This window comes from Protopterus annectens, chromosome 10.part0 (genome assembly GCF_019279795.1).
Source record: "Protopterus annectens isolate FY-2018-M chromosome 10.part0, PAN1.0, whole genome shotgun sequence".
Classification (NCBI taxonomy): Eukaryota; Metazoa; Chordata; order Ceratodontiformes; family Protopteridae; genus Protopterus; species Protopterus annectens.
The window spans coordinates 1,465,768,838-1,465,793,640 of NC_056744.1; the positions used below are offsets into that span (position 1 = coordinate 1,465,768,838).

At 40.8% G+C, this 24,803-nt stretch overlaps 1 protein-coding gene across 1 annotated transcript in view; it reads left to right on the forward strand.

Moving 5' to 3' along the window:
• Nucleotides 1-584: 584 nt before the first annotated feature.
• Nucleotides 585-24,803, forward strand: part of LOC122813654 (zinc-binding protein A33-like) — a 108,353-nt gene continuing 84,134 nt past the window's right edge. The window contains exon 1 of the mRNA XM_044086092.1: nucleotides 585-1,048. Within this exon, the coding sequence (XP_043942027.1) occupies nucleotides 608-1,048 (441 nt within the window). The 5' untranslated portion in view covers nucleotides 585-607. The remainder of the gene's footprint in view (nucleotides 1,049-24,803) is intronic.

Sequence of the window (24,803 nt, forward strand, 5' to 3'; positions counted from 1 at the left end):
AAACATTCATTATCCCTGTACAGGTTAAGGGTGGGAGTCTGCAGTCTGGAATTTGATGTACAAGTTGCTGTACAGTCCCTAAAGTCTTGGCTGGATCCCTGCTTCTGGTAGCCGTATACCTCTGAAATGTTATCAGTTATTGCTGAACTGTAGAAACATGACAGCAATCTTTTCTTTACTGTCGGGCAGGATGCTCTGGATGAAAAGGATTAGCTTCATAATTTTGTTCATGTGAAGTCATTTTCAAAAGACACATATTAAACTGTAGCCAGTTGTTGGAAGTCAAAGCCAGATGTTCCAGATGTACATTTATAGCTGTGTAACCACTGCTGCACTCCCAGCTGAGGATTTTAAAATAATATATCTCAAACAGAATAAAATGCAAGACACAACATGAAGAGTCAAGACCTGGATGCTCCTTGACAGAACTCACCATGAACAAAAAAAAATCAAAAGTGAACTACTATCCTTAAGCAGTTGCTATCCTGCTATATGAACTATGTTGATCTTGTGTGTACGTACCCCAAATAGTTAACAGGAAGTGGCTGAATGACATCGGCAAAGCATCCCAGAAGAACTGAAACTGAAAGAAAGTAAGGTTTTCAGAATGGCAGCAACTGAGCAGACTGAAGAGCTGGATGAAGATTTAGTGTGCCCTGTTTGTTTGGATCTTTTTAACAACCCAGTAATGCTGGAATGTGGGCATAACTTCTGCAACTCGTGTATCAGTACTGTATGGGCTAGTGAGAAAGGTTGCTGCTGTCCAGAATGCAGGGAGGAGTTTCCAACAAGGAAATACACTGTTAACAGGCTGCTAGCTAAAATTGTAGCAAAAGCTCAGAAACAACAGGATAAGACCATGGGGAAAACATGCCCAAAACAGAAGCCTGAGCACATACAGAAGAGGACTCAATGCCTGGAGCATGAGGAGAAACTGAAATTGTTCTGCCAGGAGGATGGACAACTCATATGTGTCATCTGTATGGTGTCTTCTAAACATACTGGTCATAGCTTCCTTACCCTGAAAGATGCAGTCAGCAAGTACAAGGTAAGCTTCATAAAGTACGTACAATAATTTTTCTTTTACTTTACATATTTGACTTTGAACTTCATAAATTATTTCCATGAACTGTTAATATGCAGATAAAATGAATTTGTCCACTTTGTCACTGTTTTCTTTTGTGACTTCTCTACATGTACATATGCATGCTTAACTAAGTATCTCCATACAATATACTAAGATACGACAAATATTTGTTGTGGTTTTATTAATAATCGTGCTTATGATTAGAGCATTTGTTTTACAACAGTTCGATGGAATAAAAATTTCTTTAGGTATGCGTTTACAGTGGCATAGTCAGTGAATTTAAAGTTTTTGCTTGTGTTTTAATTTCCATTCCATATTATAGAGCAACAGAAGGAATTTGAAGATAAAATGTTAATTTATAATGAAAATTAACAGTAATATGCTACCAGTAACCATGAACAGAGTAGCATTAGATGGTTCTGTAGCTTGGGAAGTGTGAGCCTTGCAATCTGAGGAAAAGTGCCTCCTCACCAACCATTGTATATGGATATGTATTTAGAATGTTGCGCACCTTAGCGTATGTCTTCATGCTAATGAAACCTTTGATGCTGATAACGTGTGACAAATTTGTGGTTAGTGACATTGCTGCTTGGTAACACGTTGTAGATAGGAAAACTGTATTCCTTGGGTCCTGAAACAACATTCCTTAGGTTCTGAAACAAGTAGTATAAATATGCTTTAAAACAGTATCAATGCCTTTATTGCATTGGTTGATGCCAGGCTCACAATGGCTTTGCTGGAATGTCTTTGTGGGTACAGCACAGTGGGCTTAATATTATAGTGTAAATGTAGAAGGCTATCCTGTAGTAAGATGGTAAACTGTCAGGTCATTCTAGGTGGTTCTTTTTTTAAACACATTTATTAAATTATCAGATAAGACAAGCAAACATGCATTAACAGAAAAAGATAAAAAAAAAACACATTAGCATTTTTCTTTTTACATACATTATCTTTTCTTAATCAATTCTTGCCTTCCCTTAAACCTCACTCTCTTCCTGAACCATAGTGTACACTGCTCCCATAATTTCCATTTATTTCTATGCAATTTGTTCCTTCCCATTTCTAAACATCCATCTACAAGTTTTTTTATCTTTTTTACTATATTCAGTATTTCAGATTCAGTAGGTTTAGACTTTAATTTCCATTTTCTGGTAATTGTTTTTTTTTTTGGGAGCCAACCAAATTAAATTTAGGAAGGCCTTACTATGTCTAGGCAATTTGGATCTGGGTCCCAACTCAAAAACATTTCCTTAGTTGCAGACATTCATTCTAGATGGGGTATTTTATGCTAGATGCAACAGTTTTAAGAGAAACACACCCGTTTTTCACTTGCTTAGTATGTTGCCATTTTGTTCAAACATTTCATAGTCAGTGAAAGGAACATAAACAGTTTTAATATGTGAAGTTTTTAATTAGTTTACCTTGCATTGTACTACTAAGTGTGTGCTGCAGATGCCCCAAATACACAGAGTAATGAATGTGGACTTCAAGGTACTCCCAATGTTGAAGCTGGAAAAACTCAGGCTCAGGAAATGTGGGGTGAAGCTGTTAAAGCTTAGGCATAGGAAATATGGGGATTTGATGTCCCCATGGAAAAGACTGGAAGATTTGTTTGTGTGATAAAATGAATGTATAAAACAATTAACAGGCAGAGGTGTCTGTAGGTGGCTGCAGGCTTAGTTCCTTAGCAAGCCACTGCTGGGTCACTCAAGCTGGCAGTTTGGGCATATCCAGACATCCCCCTATCCACATCTCCAGTGAAAAGCAATGCAATTTACTGTCTGTCTATGTGCTGTTATAATTACAATGCAGTTTGACAAGGAAGCTAACAATAATTTGCTTCATTCTATTTTTTTTCCCTGTGGGATTTTGCCTCCATGCCCGTCAAAAATCAAACCTCCCACAAACTGCACACAACTCATTTGTTACTTCACCCAGGAGTTTTACTTGGGACCAGGGTGATTGCTGCTCAGAGAGGAACATCGTTCAGGCAGCCAAAAGGGTGCTGTTTTGTTCCCTATCCCAATAGTTTCACCCAGAATCAGTGTAAGAACTGTCTTACCACAAAAACACAGGGCACTAAGGGAAAGGAAAGTGAGAAAGCAAATGCCATCATGGTAGCATCGAACAGAGAAAGCTATACAGCAATTAAGACAAGAAGTGTTTCATTTTTTTTTTTTTACTTCACCGGTATCCCAACCATGAGGGCACATGTACTGGTCAAACCATGTCTGTGAGTGGGGGGCATGATGTATATCACAGCAGGGGCCACACATTGTGCTTCCATATGACTACTTCGAAGGCTACCACTAAGTTGTGGCTAGGTGAGCCTAATGCCAGTCCCCAGAATGTGCATTTGTAATACTCCTGCTCCTCCAAGGGATGTGGCTAGTTTTACTCTGTCCTACCCTGGAAGGCACTTCCATTCTCCCTTGTCAACTAAATCACCCAAGCAACTAAATGAGTTGGGGATGGCTGGGCTGCAGTTATGGTTTTATTCCTTTATGCCTCCAGAACTGTTCTAATTTTCTTCCTTCATGCATATTTTTTTAATAGAGGGCAGTCATGGGCAGTTGGGTAGTACCTGATTTGCTATGTTATGCCCTACATAGGTTCTGTTTCTAAAGACTAGCAAATCCTTTTTTGCAGTTGTAACCAGCAATGTAACAATTATGTACAGCATTCTGAGCATTGATTCATTTTTAGACTTTCCATACTTGCGGGTGTATATTATGTTATCGAATCATTAAAAGTTCAAACGTCATATGGTTGAACCCATATGATTAAACTGTTAAAAGTTCGAAAAGCTAAAAAAAAAAAAATGAACAACAGAAAAAAGCTAACTTACCATTTTAAGCAGGGGGCAAGACCCCCTGCACACCCCACATGGGGGGCTACACCCCCCCATACCCCCCGCTCTTTAAGTATACCAAATCAGAGATCGCACTACACTGCAGGAAAGGGAAATCTTCCAATTCCGCATTGTATGGAGATCTCCGTTGAAACGTTTGAACTTTTAAAACTTCGATCATATAGGTTTGACCATATGACATTCAAACTTTTAAAGATTTGATAATGTAATCTAAGCCCATACTTGCTATAGGTCCCACGACTTTCGTTTAGACATGTTATTTCCAAGATGCAAATTTGTTTGATGTCCTTTGCTACAGACCAGCACACATAGCTGCAATGTATTGCATCAGATTATCTTTATATGGTGTACTCCAGAGGGAAACAGTAAAAGAATTCTGCATATCACTTGCTAAAGTATCAGTGCAGCTTCTTAAAATGATAAAAGCATAGATTATTTTCACTTGACCCTTCTTGGCCAAATGGTAATTACATGTTATACACAAACAAGTAGAAAGCTATTTGATTGCTGTCCCCTGTGCCCCTGTTGTAGATTAGTGTGTAGATTGTACCTAGTCGGCCACTGTAGTCAGAGTGCATATGTATACAACTTACTGAGCATGCGAGATCAGTGCCATTTTGTATAGTCATTCAGTGTGAGTGCTACCTTGAATGGAAATGCACATGTGAGTGTGGTAGAAGTAATGAGTCAGCCAGTAAGCATATGAAGTTCACAGTGTATATTCCGGTTACAGCTCCTGATGTGCTTATGTACAATAAACAACTTGAACCCATCCCATGCCTCAGTGTTTCATCTGAATACACAAGGCATGCAACACCTGCATTTTTAGGTATGTAAGCTTTGACTTACCACTGTGAGATGTAATCATTTTTTTTTATTTATAGACACATTTTAGACAGTAGCTCATCATGACCACTGTGGATATGTCATTGAGAAATAAGAGCATCACAATTAAACATCACTGACACGACAGATAATGACATTTTTTACCATCCAGTGATTTATTTAGTAGTAGTTTATATTTTTATTTAAAGTATTTACAATAAAATGCTTTAAAAACAGACTAAATATTCCTTCATTATAAGAGGATAAAATGGAAGAAAGGTTTATAGTTTGTAGAGTGCCACAACACAGCATCTGTACTTCCGTGATAAACCTCTGTAGGAAAGTCTCTCACATTCTTGTTCCTAAGTAAAAATCAAACTAAAACAGTCCGATGCCAAGTCAAGGTCACAGTTAGGGTAGGTAAGCAAAGTGACATAATCCTGTAGGCTATCTACCGATGGTCAATATAGCAAATTGAGAAACTTTAGCAGAAGAGTGCGGACGTTTGCCTGTTTCAAGATCAAACAAAAAATGTTGACGTATTCCCACTAGTACATTAGCACTGCCGTCATCACAAGTCCATCAGTGCAGGTTTAGAAATAGATGCAATTCATTGAAAGTTGAGGAAACGCTGGACAAAAATAACTAAAGAAGTGAGCATCTTGCAACAATGCTTCTTCCTGTGGAGAAGAATAAAGTTGGTGTCCATTGCTACACTTGTTTCACTAACCACTTCATTGGAGAAAAAACATATGCTAGGCAATAACCGCTCCTTCTGTGATGAGTGTAGATGTCTATGGACTTAATTATGATGCTCAAGGTGGCTGCTGCTGTTGCAACCAAGACTGCGGACTACAAACATGGTGAAGTAGGATGGGTTGTTGGTTCAATGTTCACTCTGCTGACCAACACTACTTTACACACACTTAAACACATACACAAACATGCACAAACACAGCTGGTGAGCTTACCTGCACTGGGCAAGCCTGCATTGTTCTATGCTGTTCATTGTTGTTGCAGTTCATTTTGCTGTGAGATTTGACCCCTTCACACAGCTAGTGCTCATTTCCTATCTCCATTGTAATGATCCAGTCAGTCTTAGATTGCTGCAGATAAAGTCCTGTCCCTACCCTGAAAATGGACAGCTCTCTGCCTCTGTCCCCCTCTAAGGCTGGATATCTTCCTTGCACATCCAAATATGAAATGTGAAATCCTCCCGGGTCATAGAACCATATACTTGGCTGTCTCTTCTTAATGGGTATCATCTGGTTTGTTGCTATGTTTACATATTAGTCTAACACTATAGCACAGAATATTCAAGTCTGTGTGCTACAAACAAGCTTCATCCTATAATTTAGGCTTAAGAGTGGGCAAGTGAACCGGTGCCCTTCTCAGCAACAGCAAATGTTGCAGACGTGCTGTGCCATGTAGTTCTTGCACCAAACTAAATGTTAATTTGGCATGAATATTGAAAATTGTTTCTAAAGTAACTGAGAAACATTTACCTGTTAAGTTTGAATCTACAGACAGTGTTCATGTTTGCATACCTGTAATAATGTGGAGTGACCCTGTTGAATGTTCTGCCCAATGTTATGTGTTGTTCAGTTACAGTGATATGACACTAGTATTCTACACAGTAAGGCTTAGTTTGTTGTAACTCTTTTACAAAGTAAACATTTTGTTCATTATGTGCCTGAACCAGTGGAAACCCTTAATGCCCTTCTTCACTGTCTGCCTACAAGAAAATGTCCCAGAACCAAAGCACTTACTATGTGAGAGAATCTCAAGAAGTGAGGACTTCCTAAGTTAAAGGCTGACAGCAGCTACAAGTTCTACCAAGTATAACTTGTAGATGTTCATCGTGTTTCACTGTTGCAGTCATTACACTTGGGTTATCCTGCTGGCAGGCGGCCCGTAGTCGGCCCGAGTTCCAAAGTCTTGGTCCGGTGTCGGTTGCTGTCGCCTCTTCCCTGACGTCAGTGCACCAGGGGTATAAAAGTTGTAACCGACACCATTTTCTCCAGTCTTTCTTGCTGCGCAATGCCCAAAGCATAAGCAGTTCGCAAGTGCCGGTCAGCCGACTCCTGAGATTTTCAAAATTGAATTTCAAAACCGGAGTCTTCAATAAAGCTAAGTACACCATTGGGGAAACTTTTTCTTGCTCCAGACCGATGTCAGTAAAAGTTAATAATTGTATTTCTTGTGGGAAGCAAATACCTCATAAGGACTTTCACTCTTACTGCATTCCTTGCCTAGGCCCTGACCACGACGTCACTAGTTGTCGGTTTTGTGCTAGATTTAATAAACGCACTATTAAACGTCGGTTTGATTTTGCTTTACATTATTTTGGACGAAGATGTAATTACATTATTCCGTCGGAACAACCGACGACCGGAATGTATAAAAAACGCAAAGACAAAGAAAAAGGGATCCGAGGTCCAAAACCGATGACGAAGTCTCTTCTAGGCCATTCGCCGGTTCTCATTGAGGTGCTTTCTCAGCCCCTGACACCCGCTACCTCAGAGCCAGAGGCCGCAACCGATAGCCACTTGGAGACACCAAAGCCTGTGGAAACTCAAGGTATTGGGCCTACGGAAAATATACCCTCAGATTGGTCCGGAGCCGCTGAGCAGGCACCGGCTTCTGAGGGTGTTTTCAGACGTTCACAGCTTACAATTAAAGCTACTTCAGCAGCAAAGGCAAAGTCAAAAACACCATTAAAGGCAAAGAAACAAGTGCAGCATTCTCCCAAACAGTCATCCAAGCCTAAGAAACAGATGCTTAAAATGGCCGAAGACCTTATTATTTTAATCAGGGGCTCCCATCTCCCTCCTGACAAAAGGCCTAGACAAGACACTGATTATGATTCCTCTGATCAGGTTGTCATTTCTTCTGATTCTTCTTCTGACCAGGACTATTCTCTCCCTCCTTATGAGGACTCTGATGCTAAAGAGTGCATTCCTTCAGCCTCACAGCCTGAGGATTACTCTTTTGGGGAAACCTTGCACACCATGAGGGAGCATTACCATTGAGAGAGCCAGGATTACTCAGAATCCAAGCAGTGGCTCAGAGATTTCCTTCTATTGCCTCAGCATAGGCCCTTGGCTATCCCCCCTGTGCTTGATATTGTTGATGATGTTTTTTCTGAATCCAGTCTGTCTCCAGATTCTTTACCCCCTGCACCAGTAAAGCCAGACAGATACTACAGGGTCCCTGACTCTCATAAATTTCTTTACAAAAACCCTGCTGCGGACCCAGAAACTATTTCTCAGGGTCCAAAAGGGGTTAAAGCTTCCACTGCCAAAAATCCTGTCCCCTCAGATAGGGATTCCAGAGCTCTGGACAGATGGGGGATAAAGTTTACACTTCTGCTACTTTAGCTGTAAGAGCATTAAACTGCCAGTTTCCCATGCTTAAATATCAGCAGTATCTCATGTCATTGTTAAAGCAAATAATGGTTTCAAATATAGGAGGTCCTGACAGTAAAGAAATGCAGGATTTATTGCATGCAGTTGAACAGGTGGGAAAGCATACCCTGCAATGTGGTTTTGATTCATTAGAGGCTTCTTGTAGAGCCGCAGTTACAGGCTCAGTTATTCGAAGACATGCTTGGTTGAAAGAACAAAGTTTACCTGACCATGTTAAAATGAAATTATTGGATGCTCCACTACAGCATGATACTTTGTTTGGTGTTAAGGCAGAAGAGGTTTTAAAGAAAATGGAGGATAAAGCAAAGTCAATGCAAACTGTGAAAGATTTCTTACAGGTTCAGCCACCTAGATTTAGCAGGAACTGGCCTTCAAAAAATTGGTCCTTTCCAGTGTTAGACAGGCCACAAAGAGGCAGCTACAGATGCCCAAGAGGCAGATCTCAGCCCCAATGCTCCTACTGACCTAAACAATGGGGTGCTTCAGCCCCCAAAGGAGTAGAAGACAAATCACAACCTTATAGGAAACAGTCACAATGACTTCCCTCTGTAAATGCCAAGCTCTTACCAGTTGACAGCACCCCTAGGGGGAAAGCTAGCACTTTTCTCAAAAAATTGGCACATGATCACCCAAGACCAATGGGTGTTGAATATATTTTCTCAAGGAAACAGGTTCCACTTCCACAGGCTTCCAAAACCAAAAGGTATGCCAAACCTGCCACAAAACTAATGGGCAGAGGCACAAAAACAGATTGCAGGTCTTATGGATATGAGAGCTATTCAAAATGTTCCACAAGAAGAACAGGGCCAAGGATTTTACTCACAACTTTTCCTAGTATCCAGAAAGGGCAAAGCATGGAGAACAATACTGGACCTGTCAATCCCAAATATTTTCTTGGATGTTCCAAAATTCAAAATGTTAACACTACAACAACTCTTGCCCATGCTGGGCAAAGAGGCTTGGCTAGTTACTTTGGATCTCAAGGAGGCATACCTGCACGTCCCAGTCAGACAATCGTGCAGAAGATACCTCAGATTTATAGCAGGCTCAATGCTTTATCAATTCTCTGCACTACCCTTTGGCTTATCTACTGCACCCAGGGTCTTCACAAAATGCCTGGCACCAGTAATTGCATTTTTCAGACAAAAAGGAATTCAAATATATCCCTACTTGGACGACTGCCTTATTCAAGCAGAGAGCAAGGACATTCTTCTAAAGTACCTGGCGTTTATAAAAAGATTACTAATTTGCCTAGGGTACACAGTAAACGAAAAGAAATCAAAACTAGTGCCCTCTCAAGAGATCATATTCCTGGGTGCAAGCTTAAATACAACTACTCAGATTGCTTATCTCATGCCAGACAAACAAAGGCAACTGACTCATTACTTTCAAATGATGGCAACAAAGACCCAACACCCTGCAAGAAAAATTCTGCAGGCCCTGGGTTTCATGGCATCTTGCATTCTACTAATTCCATATGCCAAACTGCATATGAGGAAACTACAATGGTATCTAAAAAGTGTTTGGACTCAGCATTGTCACAGCCTAGAGACAATCATAACCTTGATTCCCTGCCTACAGCAGGAGTTTTGATGGTGGTCCCGGGCCTGTCACCACAACAAGGGACAGCCTTTCACCTTACCCACAGCCAGGCAGACAATAACAACGGATGCATCGGATTACGCCTGGGGAGCACATATGGCAGGAAAATGTATTCAGGGCACTTGGCCCAAGAAACAAATGCACCTTCACATCAATCAAAAAGAGATGCTAGCTGTACAGAATGCCCTAACAGCCTTCAAGGACCTAATATATCCAGGACAATTATTAATAAAGATGGACAATACCACAGTTATGTGGTACATAAACAAGCAAGGGGGCACACATTCCTATCCCCTATACAGACAAGCCATGACTTTGTGGAACACAGCACTGACTTACCAGGTACATCTGCAAGTACAATTCCTGCCAGGAACAAAAAATACACTGGCAGACAAACTAAGCAGAAATCTCATGGATCCTCATGAATGGAAGCTAAATCCACAAGTGTTCAACATGATAACAAGGGAATGGGGACGCCCAGACATAGATCTATTTGCCTCCCCTCACAATTGCCAATTACAGAAATTTTGCACAAGGACTTAATCACTCTCAAGCATGGAAAGTGGATGTTCTATCTTTCAACTGGAAAAACCTGACAGTCTATGCCTTCCCTCCAATGCCTCTGCTCACCAAGGTGCTTTTAAAAGTCAGACAAGAGAGGCCAAAAATTATCCTGATTGCACCAGACTGGCCACGCCAGCACTGGTACCCAATCCTAAAGATTTTGTCTCAAGGCCCGCCTTGGCCTCTACCTCAAATCCCTCATCTTCTGACACAGCAAAACAATCAGATTCTGCACAGTCAACTCAGAACCTTAAACCTGGCAGCATGGCAGATAATGTAGCCACTCAGACTGCACCTCTCTCTAAAGCTGTTATGGATGTAATTTTGGAAGCCAGGAGACCCAGCACTAGGAAATCTTATGCAGAAAAATGGAAAAGATTCTGCGCTTGGAACCAGGCACAAGGGCTCGACCCACTGGTCCCTAATATGCCTCAGATTTTACAATACCTGACTGAGATGTTGGACAAAGGCCTATCTTTTTCTTCTATTAAAATCCATGCCTCTGCCATTTCAGCTCCTTACAATATGGATCCTCCTATTTTTTCAAATCCTCTACTAAGAAAGTACCTCAGAGGGGCAAAGAATATAAGACCCAATAGAAGAGCACCAGTACCTACTTGGGACCTCAATTTTGTTTTAGAAAAACTAACACTGCCTCCTTTTGAACCAGCCAGCACAGCTGATCTAAAATTCTTGTCATGGAAAACTGCTCTGCTCCTAGCAATAACTTCAGCAAGAAGAGTTTCAGAGTTACAGGCATTGATGGCTGTGGAACCTTTCCTCATTTTTCACCAGGACAGGGTTTCTCTAAGGACGAACCCAACATTCATGCCAAAAGTGGTCTCCAATGTGGCCTTAAACCAAACTATTCATTTGCCTACTTTCTACCCAAATCCCCAGAATAAAGGGGAAAGACTTCTGCACTCTTTGGATATACACAGGCAGCTACAATTTTACTTGGACAAAACAAAAGCTTTCAGAAAAACTGAGCAACTGTTTGTAGCATATGCTGCAGGATCACAAGGAAAACCTATTACAAAGCAGACAATCTCCAAATGGATAGGACACTGCATCCGCTTCTGTTATGCACAACATGACAAATCTGTGCCGAAGGGCATTAGGCCTCATTCTACCAGAGCAGCAGCCACTTCAGCAGCTTTCCTCAGAGGGGTACCAGCCAAAGACATATTAGAAGCTGCAACCTGGAGCTCAGTGCACACTTTCACCAAGCACTACCACCTACTTCTCTACTCCAAAGCCAGAGCAGGCTTTGCCACTGCAGTTCTGCAGGGCTTGTTAGCAAAGCCAAATCCAATCTAAACCCAGCCACCCTACCTCAGCTTTGGGATTCTACCCAAGTGTAATGACTGCAACAGTGAAACACGATGAACATAGTACAGTTGTGTACCTACCATAAATGTAGATGTTCAAGTGTATTCACTGTTGCAGTCTTGGTTACCCACCCACCATCCCCCTCTTTGCTGGGACTATTCTGTACTTCTCAACTCAATACAACCTATGTGGTGTATTTGCTTTTAGAAGAAGAAAATGTTTTTAGTGATATATACATGGTTGTTTGGCATATTTTTATCTTTACAGCCTTCATATCTGGGGGCACCTGACATCTGGGGCAAGAACAACTGAAGAAAATGGCGTCAGTTGCAACTTTTATACCCCTGGCGCACTGACGTCAGGGAAGAGGCGACAGCAGCCGACACCAGACCAAAACTTTGGAACTCGGACCGACTACGGGCCGCCTGCCAGCAGGATAACCTAAGTGTAATGACTGCAACAGTGAATACACTCGAACATCTACATTTATGGTAGGTACACAACTGTACTGTCTGTTGTAAAACATGAGGAGTTCATCACTTTTTTGTCTGTGGGTTCACCAAAACTACAGTCTTGGGCTGCACACCAGTTGTTCATACATATCGGCCTACACACTAACAAGAAACTACATGCAATAGCTGAGTAAAGTAGTATTTGAATTTGGAGAGGGATAGGATATGTCTAATCTTTTTTTCATATTTTCTTCAGTTGTGGAGTCAAACAGTATTTTTTTTAAATAAAGTTTAGTATTTTTTTTCATAACAAAATACACTAACATCAGTCCTATAGAAACGAGTGTATAACTATCAGTTGTAAAGTAATCTTGCTAAGGTATGTGGAGAGTAACGACCAGAAAGTATATCACATAAATGAGCATATTGCAGCTCTTTTATAACAATGTCATTGTATAGCAAATGAAATTACTGACCGAGGAAAATATAGTAAGACAGACTTTAAAATGGTAAGCCCATATTGGTATATTGTAAGGGTTATATAAAACAGCATTATATGAAATATAGTTCATAACAGCTGTTAAATAGGATGGTGGGAAAGCCTACACCTAACAGAGTTATTTTAACTTACACTAGTACTGTGGAGGATAATGATGCTTAAATGGTAATTCTCAAGTAATAATCATATTCAAATGCCCTTGCCAACATGTCCCGTAGGTGTGGGGATTTCTGCATGAACTTCTTATGGCTATCCCCAACCCCTTTTGCAGAGACATTAGTGGGCAAGTGTAATTTCCCATCATTCCTTATAGGACATTGTCTCCCTGTGCATCAATTTCTTTACCACAGTTTGCATAACTAATAATGCTAGGATGGTCAATGCTATGCAATTAAATAAGGGCTGTTGTCATGAATCAGTCTTGGTATATACATCTGCCAGGAGGGATCAAGGTCTAGAAGTATATGGCATCCCTTTTTGATGTATATCTTGGAAAGTGTCTCTAATTAAAGCACAGTACCATATAATATATTTAGGTCTACCTTACTGAAGCTAAGTGTCATGCTGCAAGGGTACCAAAATGATGCTAGTTTTGCAGGAGTGGAGTAGCAATTCTAATTAATCGTGAAATATGCACACTGTAATTTAGGGAAGGGGATGTTTTGATATGATTTTTCCCAGAATTTACACAAATCAATCTCCACCTCTTCATCTGTATTTTAGTGTTTGGACAATTAAGAGGATTAGAGCTGGCACAAGATAAATTAATTTAATCACCTATGCCAATGATATTTGACTGTATCTCGAAAATCCAAACATTTCTCGCCCTTATATCTGCTGTAAAAATATTTAGTGCAGTATCCATTTAGTCCCTGTATTAAAAAAATTGCCAATTGGTCCCTAAACATTGCTGACCAACCTAAACAAGGTATTTATACATGCAAACCTATCCAAGGTGTTGGAGCAGGTTAAACATTATTGTACTAGATGGTCTAGGTTGTACTTTAACCAGAGGGCATGCATATCAGTAATCAAAATTAATATATTTCTCCGAGTTTACTACATGAGTAATCTGATTTCCTTAGTTCACAACTGGTTCCCTTCATCTGGAACTTGAAGGGAAATAGGTATAGTCAGAAATCTAATTAACACAGAGAATTGACATTACCAGATTTTTTTTCTTGCAATGCACGGTCAGTAATGATTGCTTTTGCCTGAGTGAAGCACTTGCAGTTCATTACAGTAACAGTTTCTGTCTGAAATTGAAAAGGAATTTATTGAGCATCCATTGATCTACCCTAAATGAGTGCATATACTTTAAACAAGCCACAGTGCTCAGAGGTATGCACTGTGTATCAAGTGAAACTGTTTTCATACCTTACACAAGACACAGAAATGTTCCTTGATAAAATACTGATTTATAACATAAAGTAGCTTGCAGTTAAGTAATGCCATTATAATCTTAAAATGTGATGCTGCTATTACCAGCCATAATGTTTGGCCCTGTTAATGCCCAGAGTCTAAGTAGTCAAAGTAAACTTTATTGCCACACAGAATAACACAGAGGAAAAAGTGCATATCACTGCATGAAATTTCGATACTTAGGCTTTTACCATAAGAATGACAATTTACAGAATGAAGATAGAGTAAATTAATAATAATTTAAAAATACTAAAAATAGAAATCAAAATAAGATACTAAAAATAAATACAGTAAAAACATTTTGAAAGCATTTTATTTATTGACCGGGAAAGTCCACTGGGCTTGAGACCCATTTTCAGTGGAGGCCTGGGGAGAAAAGTTCCAAGTTACATGAAAATCATTACATGAATTTGTAAGGAAACAAAATTATGATTATAAAGCAAGTGAAATAATACAGAAAACTATCTAAACAGCAAATATGTTATAAAAAGGCACAATACAGTAACAATGGAGCATTAGCATGTAGGAAAATTATACAGTTAGAAATATTTAACAATACAGCTAATTTTTTTTTTGGGGGGGCGAGTAGGAAAAGGGAAAGATAGAATTAGAAAGTTAAACTTAAAGGTAAGACAGATATAGTTAGAATCTTATAGCTAGGTAGTGGGAATAAATGGATTGTAGGCGGCATGTATTTAACGGTAGTATTAAAAGTAGAAAGTGACAAAGAAAAGAAAATGTGTTAAGATGGTTGTATTTATGTGTGGATAATGATACTAAAAATTAGGGAAACAAAGATATAGCTGAAACAAAAGAAATACAACAACAACAGGGACAGATTCTGTAGAAAAGTAAGGATATATAACAAACAGTACTATAAATAAATAAAGAGGCACACGTAAAACACTTACCCACCACCGATATGCGATATAAACTTACACTCTGCAGCTTTTCATAGTGCAGATAAAAATGTATAAAGTGAGCTATGCAGAGAGTTATATAAATAGCAATGACATTTTGCAGATAAATAATGTTTTACCTATTTAGCGTGTTAGGCTATGGGTTTGTTGTTTAGCAGTCTGATAGCGTGTGGGAAGAAGCTGTTATGGAATCTGGATGCCATGCATCTTATGCTTCTGTAGTGCTTCCTTGTTGGAAGGAGTTTGAACAGTCCATAAGCCGGATAGTGTATAATCCCTCAATAGTTTTCAGACTCTACCATAACATCTGTTTGAATATATGTCTTGTAGGGATTGACAGTTGGAGCCAATGATTTTTGTGGCCTGTTTAACCATCTTATCCAGTGCCTTCCGATTAGCTTGCAAGCAATTTCCATACCAGACAACGATGTTGTTTGTCAGTACGCTCTCCATCGTGGCTCTGTAGAAGGTAAATAGGACCTGTGGTGGGAGGTTAGCTCTACGAAGAAGACAATCACAGCAGGTACAGGCTGTTAGATAATGAGACATTTCCATAGGGTACTTCAGCTGGCAACACATGTCTGAAGTGAGATTCAGCTGCAGTGGCATATGGCTTTTGTGTATTAATTGCAGGCACAAAGCAGCATAGAGCACCATGCCCCTCAACTTCAGTAACCAAGTGCATGGGGGCAGATGAAGTAATGTGTACTGTGCTTGGTGTACAATGTATGCTTATTTAACTACAAGTCTGCTGTAGTATGGAAGAAATCCTGCATGCTGCTGTACTCACACATGCTTCAGTATGTGTTTTAGATGATCCCTAGAAACTGCAAAGGAGGTGACAGTCCCCACACACTATTAGTAAAGGCATTGTCCATTATATACTGCATTTTCACTGCCACTGGCATACCTACTAGGCATCCTGTTGATGCCTTGGGGAATATGGGCATAATTTTAATTTATGTGCCCTTTGCTATTGAAGCTGTGGGAGTGTCAATGCATGATTTTGTGTACTTCCAATGAATTTGCAGATGCCATACGTCTCTGCAGCTGAATTTGACTTTACTCACATGTCCCCAGCCAAGTGTACCTGCAGGGAAATTCCTTACAGAATAACAACATGAACCCCTTCAAAGTTATGGATGAAGCAAACAATAGTTAGGGGAAAGGCCCAGAATAAGTAACAGTTTTAAAATGCTGGTACTATTAACTTAGACATTTTCAAAATAATTTCCAGTTTTATGAGGCATGAAGCAAAGGTTTGAGAACATATTGGGGTGTCCTTTTAAAATATGAACAGTTGAGATGTGAGGGCAAAGCTATACATTAAATCAAAAAATGTTTTATCTGACACAGCTTACACAAGCAAACTGCAAGGTATAAGTTGAGGGTATTGTCTGATACTGTGCAGAGCTCCATCAAATTAACACCACTTCTTTGGCGTCACTGAGTGACACCAGATTTCATGCTTCCTAGTGATGGAAAATAAGACTGATATTTTACTGATGCACTCAAAGTTTGGTTACACCACATTATTACAGATACAATCCAATATAATCATGAACACTTACTACAGATCCAGACTTTCAGTTGGTCGATGTTTCTCAATTATTTTAGAAATAGTTTTCAATATTCATGACCAATTAACATTTAGCCTCAAAAAAGTAAATGTTGGAAAAAAACAGGAATACATAATTAAGTGCTTTCTAACTCATAAGTTAACAGACCAAGCCCAAAATAAAAGTAAAAGTAACTCTGTTTGTGGAATAATAGGCTGTCCAAATACAGAACATGGGAGGAATTTTGGGAAATGCGCAAACGCTTCAGTGAGGGAAAACCAAATGAAATGCTTCAATGAGGGAAAACCAAATTAAATTTGTCTCTAACTGAATTCTTTAACAACAGAAGTATGCTTTGCAAAAGAACATATCAGTTTGCTTGTTATGGTAAGAGATATTAAAATCATATATACTCCTCATCAAAACTCTGGATCTGTGATTATATTCTGTCTAGCTACAGGACGAACCCCACTGGTCAACTAAAACTGTGTAGTCATACCTGCAGGCCAACCTCCATTCCCTCCCCCCACACACAACCTGGATGTTTTAAGTTGCTTTAAAATGGAGAACATCGAAATCTGTGCAGTAACAGAGACCTGGTTCAAGGCTCCAGAGAGCACCCCTGCATTACCAGGCTATAATTCATACCACACCTTTTGGCCATCTAACCTGGACTGAAACACTATTCATTAAGGATCTCCACATGTCAAGGCTAGTTGCTCAGCATGATGCATCCGAGATTATCCAAGTGCAACTAACTCTGGGCAAGACCGCAATCCAAATTGTAGCTTGCTACAGATCCCCCACCATACCCCAGGATTCCCACTCCTCATTTCTTGCTACATTGGAAAATATTAGGGTACAATCTAACACCTTAATAATGGGCGATTTCAACTACTCCACCATTAACTGGGAAAACTACTCATGTACCAACTCTTTTGCTCAATGTTTTCTAGAATTCATAAATTCCAGCGCCTTGGATCACCTTATCCCCACCCCCACCAGGGGGCAGCAATATCCTAGACCTGGTCATTACCAACATGGGCGACTGGTGTTCCACACCAGAGGTCAATTCCTCGTTGGTCAGATCCAACCACAAGCTAATCACCCTAGACATCCACATCCTGCCCCACCCCCCATTAGGGAAACCACTGTAAAAAATTTCTCCAAAGCCAACTTCATGCTTCTTAAGACAGAAGTGGCAAACTTCAGGACACCCATGCAGACAAACAATAGAGGTATGACTGCTGAATCGTACACAGATGCACTTTATAAGCACTTACACAAGTGCATGGATCGTGCAATCCCTAACAGAACCAAGATGCTATTCCCCAAAAAAAGCAAGCCAATCTGGTGGTCCCCTGCCATAAACTACAACCGAAGAAAGAAACTGTTGCAAAAAAAGAGTAAAATCCCATGACTGGAGGAACTTCCTGGTCAGCCTGCTGAGATCCCTCATAAAATCCTCCAAAGCTAGTTATGAAAACAAAATCACCACTGATGACAATCACAATGCATTCTATAGCTATGTCAAGAAACTCAATGGCAACACTCAGATCTGCTCTGAGTTACAGCACAATGGCACTAAATATACAGAACCAACTGATATTGCCAACATCCTGGCAGATAAGTTCATTGCTAACTTTATCCCCCTCTCACCCCTTAAAGGGCCCATCTCTATACCATAAGAATGCAAAGTTCTTGTAATCACGGCTGCACAGATAAAAAACACACTCTCTAAAGCCAAGAACACCGCATCCATAGGACCTGACAACATCCCAGGCTGCGTTCTACATGAACTACAGAATGAACTGGAACCCCACCTAAGTACCATGTTCAGTCATAGCCTCACCTCAGGCTTTCTGTCCACTGAATGGTGCACAGCGATGGTTATCCCACTCCACAAATGGGAGCCACCACGGACCCTGGGAACTACCACCCCATTAGCCTGACTGGGTCTATGTCACCATATGGAATGGTGATAATGCCGAATGCCGAAAATATCAAAAGTTCACGAGAACGAACATGTGTTTTTGGGGTCATGGTACAGTGAGGATTGGGATATTCGCCCTTTCCTCACTGTAGTGTGACCTCGGAGTTGGAATATATATTTAGTGGTGGGTGTGGGGGGTGCAGCCCCCCACAATAGCAAGTTCATTCTCGTGAACTTCCGATATTTTTAACGTTCGGCATTATCACCATTCGATATGGTGATATAGACCCGCTTGGCGAGCCTGGTCTGCAAGGCTATAGAATGTATCATCATGGAACTTATAAACAATGACATTGGTAATCTCCAAACTCTGGACACCACCCAGTTCAGGTTTGTAAAAGTCAGATCATGTCTCCTAAACCTTATAGACTTTTTTGAAGTGGTCACCAAAGCCGTAGATGAGGGTAAGGTGGTTCACACAGCCTATCTATATGTCGCCAAGGATTTTGACACTATCCCCAACTCTGGAGTTATAGTTAAACTCAGTAAACTAGGTATAAATCGCTATGTCACATGATGGGTTGTCAACCGGCTCACTGACAGAACCCACACTGTGAAAGTAGCAGACCCCAAATCCGACTTCAGACCAGTGACAAGTGGATTACCACAGGGTTCAGTCCTGGGTCCTCCATACCAAACACAGAAGGTCTTTGGCTAACGAAGTTCGCAGATGACTGCAAACTAGGAGCTATAATCAAAACTCCTAATGATGTGGAAATCCTACAAAAGGGCCTCACTGTGACAGATGCCTGGTGTCAAAGTCATGGCCTCAAGCTCAATGGCAAAAAGTGAACTGTCATCCGTTTTGGTAAATAATCTGTACCCATGAACTACCACATAGGCGGTTGTCTACTTAACACCGAAAGTGTGATAAGAGACCTTGGGACACAGGTGGACAGTAGTCTCTCCTTTGATAATCACATTGCTACAGTAGTTAGGAAATCCTTCTACGTGGCACACCTCATCACAAAAAATTTCTCATCCAGGAAAAAAGAGGTCATTATTCCCCTCTACTCGGCACTAATTAGACCTATTATAGAATACAGTTCCCCTTTTGGTATGTACCTCACAAGACATGTACAACTGGACAGGCCACAGAAATGCCTCACAAAGTGGATTACCGGCCTCAAACAGTTGCCCTATGCAAACCGTCTCAAAAAAGTCCAGCATTACTCCGCATATCGCCGACTCAGAGGCGATCTCTGCCTAACATACAAAGCTATGTCAGACCCTGAGCTGTTGGACATGCTCCACTTAAAGAAATCCCAATCCCTCTGAGCTACATGGTCTAGGGATCTAAACCTTGTCCACAATAAACAGAACATGCTGGAGAGATAGATTCATGTCCCAGAGACTTCCCATACTCTGGAACAAACTACCTATATATATCAAACAAAGCTCATTAGCACTCTTCAAGAGATATCTTGATGATTGGATGGGAGATAGGAAATTCACCCCGGGATCACTTCTGTGGCTCTGCTCGACAGGGGCACAGGAAAATAATTTTCTTGGGTGGCAAAAGTCAGGGTACCTTTTTGGCTAGGCTTATATAGGCCCTAGGGCCAGTAGCCTAGTACTTACCTAAGAACCTATGAAGTTCCCTGTCATCATGACCCTATAGCATGCATTTCCAAAGCGAATGACAAGGAAATGATTTGTCTGACAAACCATAGCATGTTCTTGTAGGCCTAGTATTAAGATGAATTCAGATCTTCTACACATGGCCTTGAGCACTGGCTGCAGGACAGATTCCTTAAATGAACCGACCTATTGTACATGGGAAGTATGCAAAAATGTCTTTGGTAACAATAACATAGAAGGAGATTTTGGAACAAAAGACGAGATCTAGTTTGTAGTGCTATGGTTTTGTATGCAAAGTAAACTAGATGGTAGTTTTGTGTGTGTGTGTGTGTGTGTTTGTGTGTGTGTGTGTGTGTGTGTGTGTGTGTGTGTGTGTGTGTGTGTGTGTGTGTGTGTGTGTGTGTGTGTGTGTGTGTGTGTGTGTGTGTGTGTGTGTGTGTGTGTGTGTGTGTGTGTGTGTGTGTGTATATATATATATATTTGCCCACTGGAACATTACAAAGAAAAGCAGCTGAAGTATATGTTGCCTTAGTAGAGGGGCTGTTTGTCATTTATAGAAGATTCTAAAGTCCAGCACAGTGTAGTAGTTGCTTTGAGAGATTGTAGATACTTTTTTGCCTTTTCTGTGTTTATAGGTTTATATTTTAGTCGTAGGTTAACTGTCCTTGTGGGCCATTTTCAAATTTCTCATTTGGTGCTTGCAATTACCAAATTCATGTAGCATTTAGATTAACCTTACCCATCATGGGCTATATTTACATTATCTTTAGTGATAGTAGCTAGGATCATACCGTAGATATTTAGAAAGCCTGCAGTTGTAGGTTAAATCATTTATGAGCTGACTCTGTCTATTAATAATAGTATGAGGGAAGCTCTGGGGTAAATTTCCTGTTACCATCCATTGGTCCAAGTTGAATTTGAACAGGTGTGAGCTTTGTTTACATGGATGAGGAGTCTCTTCTAGAGCAATGTTATCCTCTCCAAGATATACCAGTCTCTCCAAACTGTCCTGTTGATGTTGCAGAACAGGTTTAGATCCCTGGAGTGAATGTTTATGATGTCATTTAACTTTCTGATTTGTTGTAGGTCTGTCAGTATTGAGTCAGAGGATGCCTTGTGTAACAGACACAGGTTACCTCTTGGCAGTTTGTAAGAGACCAAGTATAGTGACAGGACTTTGAGGTCATCCATATATGGAAAATTGTTTTAAGCCTAGTGCCCTTTTTCTAGGGTATCTCTGTAGGCCTTCCAGCTGCTGCATGTGTCTAGACAGATACATTCAAATGGGGCATATTCTCAATGGTTGGCCTTATGAAGGTTGAGTAAAGGTGGGCAGTGATATCCTTAGACCTGGGAGTAATCCCTTTGTTAATGAGCTGTGTGTTCTAGAAGGATTTTCTTCCCAAGGTAGATACATGTTGGTCAAAAGTTATGTCAATTCCACATAGGTTCCCAGATCCCAAACAATTGAAAGACTCTTAGGAGCATATTATCAATGTGGTAATCAGGGCTGCATAAAGAGGGATGTTAGCTTCTTCTGGCCTCAGTATAGGCAAGAAATCACAGGAACACTTTAAGTAGACACACTTAAATGTTCTTACCATCCCTTACCATCACTTAATAGGGTTTACTCTTGAAATCGAGCCTGGCTATACATGACAACCATGGTGTAAACATGTGTCTTCTCTATCCAATCCTCAAGAGTAGGCTAAAAGGTATATAAAGTAGCAGTGGTAACTTGTTCCACAGGCCAAAAATACATTGCGCTAGGAACCTACCCTTACACCTAGTCTTGTTTATGTGTTGGTGTAAATTTAGATGCCCTTACATTCACTGCTGCAGTATTTTTAGTATATGGGTTCCCCTGCCATGGAAGCCCGATGTCCAGCCAGTCTACTAAAGACTCTTGTTGCTTTAAAGGTATGCCGAACATCACCCAAATGCTCCCTGCATAATGTAGGGCATAAAGGTGACATTCAGGCCTACCAAAAACAGAAATTCTTTGCCACCAGTCTGAACATATCTTTTTACCATCAGTCTGTTTGCCTCTCTCATCTAAACACTTTTCTAAAGGTGCCTTTCTTTTGGATGTTGTCCCTTTAGATTTTGTTTCCTTTTTTGCTCGTTCAGGCCTATATGGTTTCTCTGGATCTCAAAGATGTTTAGCTCCATATTGTGATCCATCCTCTTTTCAAGAAGTTTTTGCATTTCTGTGTTGCTTCCTGGCATTTTCAGTTCTCTGCTTTGCCCTCTGGTCTTTCTGCTGCATCAAGGGTGTTCACCAAATGACTTGCTCCTGTGATTGCTTTTTGCAGACTTCAAGAAATCCAAATATTTCCTTACACTTGCCACCTGTTGATTCAGGCATCCTCTCCAGAGATCCTTTTGCAAAATCTTCATTTTGCTGTTTCCCTTCCTCAGAGCTTGGGGTTCACTATAAATTTCAAAAAGTCTTCTCTTATTCCTTCTCAGTATCATGTTTTTCTGGGTTGCAAGATTCATGTAGTTCTAGTTCTTGCACCTCTCCCTCCTCAAAAGCCTTAACTCTTATTTCTTTCTTTCACACTTGTCTTCATCTTCTGCGTGGAGACATGCGTGAATGGGCATACCTTCGTTGAAGGTTGTGCATCAGGGCTGGTAACTCGGCACGTAAAAATCAACTACCAATCATTAGCGGACCGGAGTTCCACTGTGGCGACCCCTAACTGGGAAAAGCCGAAAGAAGACTACTACACTTGTCTTCCTCTGGCTTCCATTACCACCATGGAGTTTCCGAGAGTTCTGGGTCACCCTCTGGCAAATCTTCACATGAAAATGTTTCAGTGGTTTCTGAAGTCAGTGTGGTTTTAATATCCTCATCCTCTATAATTTGTAGTGCTTGTTCTTCCTTGTCTCAGGCAGGAACTTTACTGGTAGATTCAGCAGGATCTCTCAATCCAGGGAATCCCTTTTCATCCCCCTCTTCCCTCTCAAGAATTGTTCACAGATGCTTCAAACATGGGATGGGGGAGCAACTTCTGACTCCTTAAAGGTACAAGGGGTGTGGTGACCTCATCAGCAGAAGGAGCACATCAGTGTCAAAGAGATTCTGCTGGCTCTTCAGACCTTTCAGTCTTTTTTTTTTCTCCAGGGCCTCTCAAGGTGTTCACAGACAATACCACAGTGATGTGGTATATCAACAAGCAGGGAGGAACGAGATCTTATCTTCTTTGCAGGTTGGCATTTCTGGTATGGGATCTTCCTGTCAAGTCTCAAGTGACTCTTCAGGCAGTTTATATCCCTTCTGGTCAGAACATTGTGGCAGACACTCTGAGCAGGTCCTTAACTCAGTCCCGTAAATTGATTCTTCACAGGGATGTGTTTCTGGACATTATCCACCAGTGGGGTACTTCTCTAGTGGATCTTTTTGCCTCCCCTCTGAACAGGCAAATACTTCTGTTTTGTGGCCAAGTCCCAGGACCTCTGGTATGGAAGGTGGACGCCCTCTCATTTTCTTGGAAAGGGATGTTTCTTTATGCATTCCCTCCCCTTCCTGTCATTCCAAAAGTCCTGTTCAAAATACAACAGAATGCTCCCAAAGTCTTGTTGGTGACTCCCTTTTAGCCACAACAGCACTGGTTCCCTCTTCTTCTGCATCTAGCCAGGGGCAGACATCACGAGTTACCTCACAGGGTGGATCCAGTCACACAAGACAAAGGATCTCTTATTCAGCCCCACCTCTCCTCGCTTATACTGGCACTGTGGGTGATAGGATTTTGATTCCTCATAGACACCTTTTTTTCTGAGGACGTGCTGCAAGTCCTGCAGGAGGCCAGGAAACCTATGACTAGGAAATCCTACTTATCCAAATAAAAGAGGATTTCTTTTTGGTGTTTTTCTCTCTTGTAACCTGGACCCACTTACTGTGGGTGTTCCTTTGGTTCTCTCTTATTTGTGTAAGTTGCTCAGTGCTGGTTTGGCCTATTCTTCTATCAAGAACCACCTATCAGCTATCTCTGTTTGTCTGCCTTTTTCTTCTCCTTTAGCTACTAGAGTTGAGCTGAAACAACTTCTTAAAGACGTCCTTAATACTCCTGCCAGAAAGCCTGTTCCTCCTCCCTGGGATCTTAATATTGTTTTGCAGAAGTTGGTTCAGACTCCTTTGATGCTGCTGCTTCAGCTTCCTTGCAAGATTGTTCCTGGACAACTGTTCTTTTGTTAGCTCTTACTTCTGCCAAACGGGTGTCTGAGTTGCAGGCCCTTATGGCTTGTCCTCCTTTTTAGATTTTTCATGAGGATATATTGTGTATGCAAGAGACCAGGTGAAAGGGGAGTAAGGCCAGGTGTATCAGAGGTGGGTGAAAATTGTTCTACTTTGGTTTGGATAGGGGGGAGGAATGGGGTGGTGGTATTCCTGAAGGAACAGCATGTCAAAACAGTATGTCAAGAGTGTTTTGGAGGTGAAAAGAGTGTTAGAGTGATGTTTATGAAGCTAGAAATTGACAGTGTGATGATTAATGTTGTTATAGCATAAGCTCAACAGGTTGGGTGTGTAATAGATGAGAAAAAAAAAATTTGGAGTGAGTTGGTTGACATGGTGGAGAGTTTACCCAGGGGTGAGAGAGTGGTGATTGGAGTTGATTTCAATGGGTATGTTGGTGAAGGGAACAGAGGGGATGAGGAGGTGA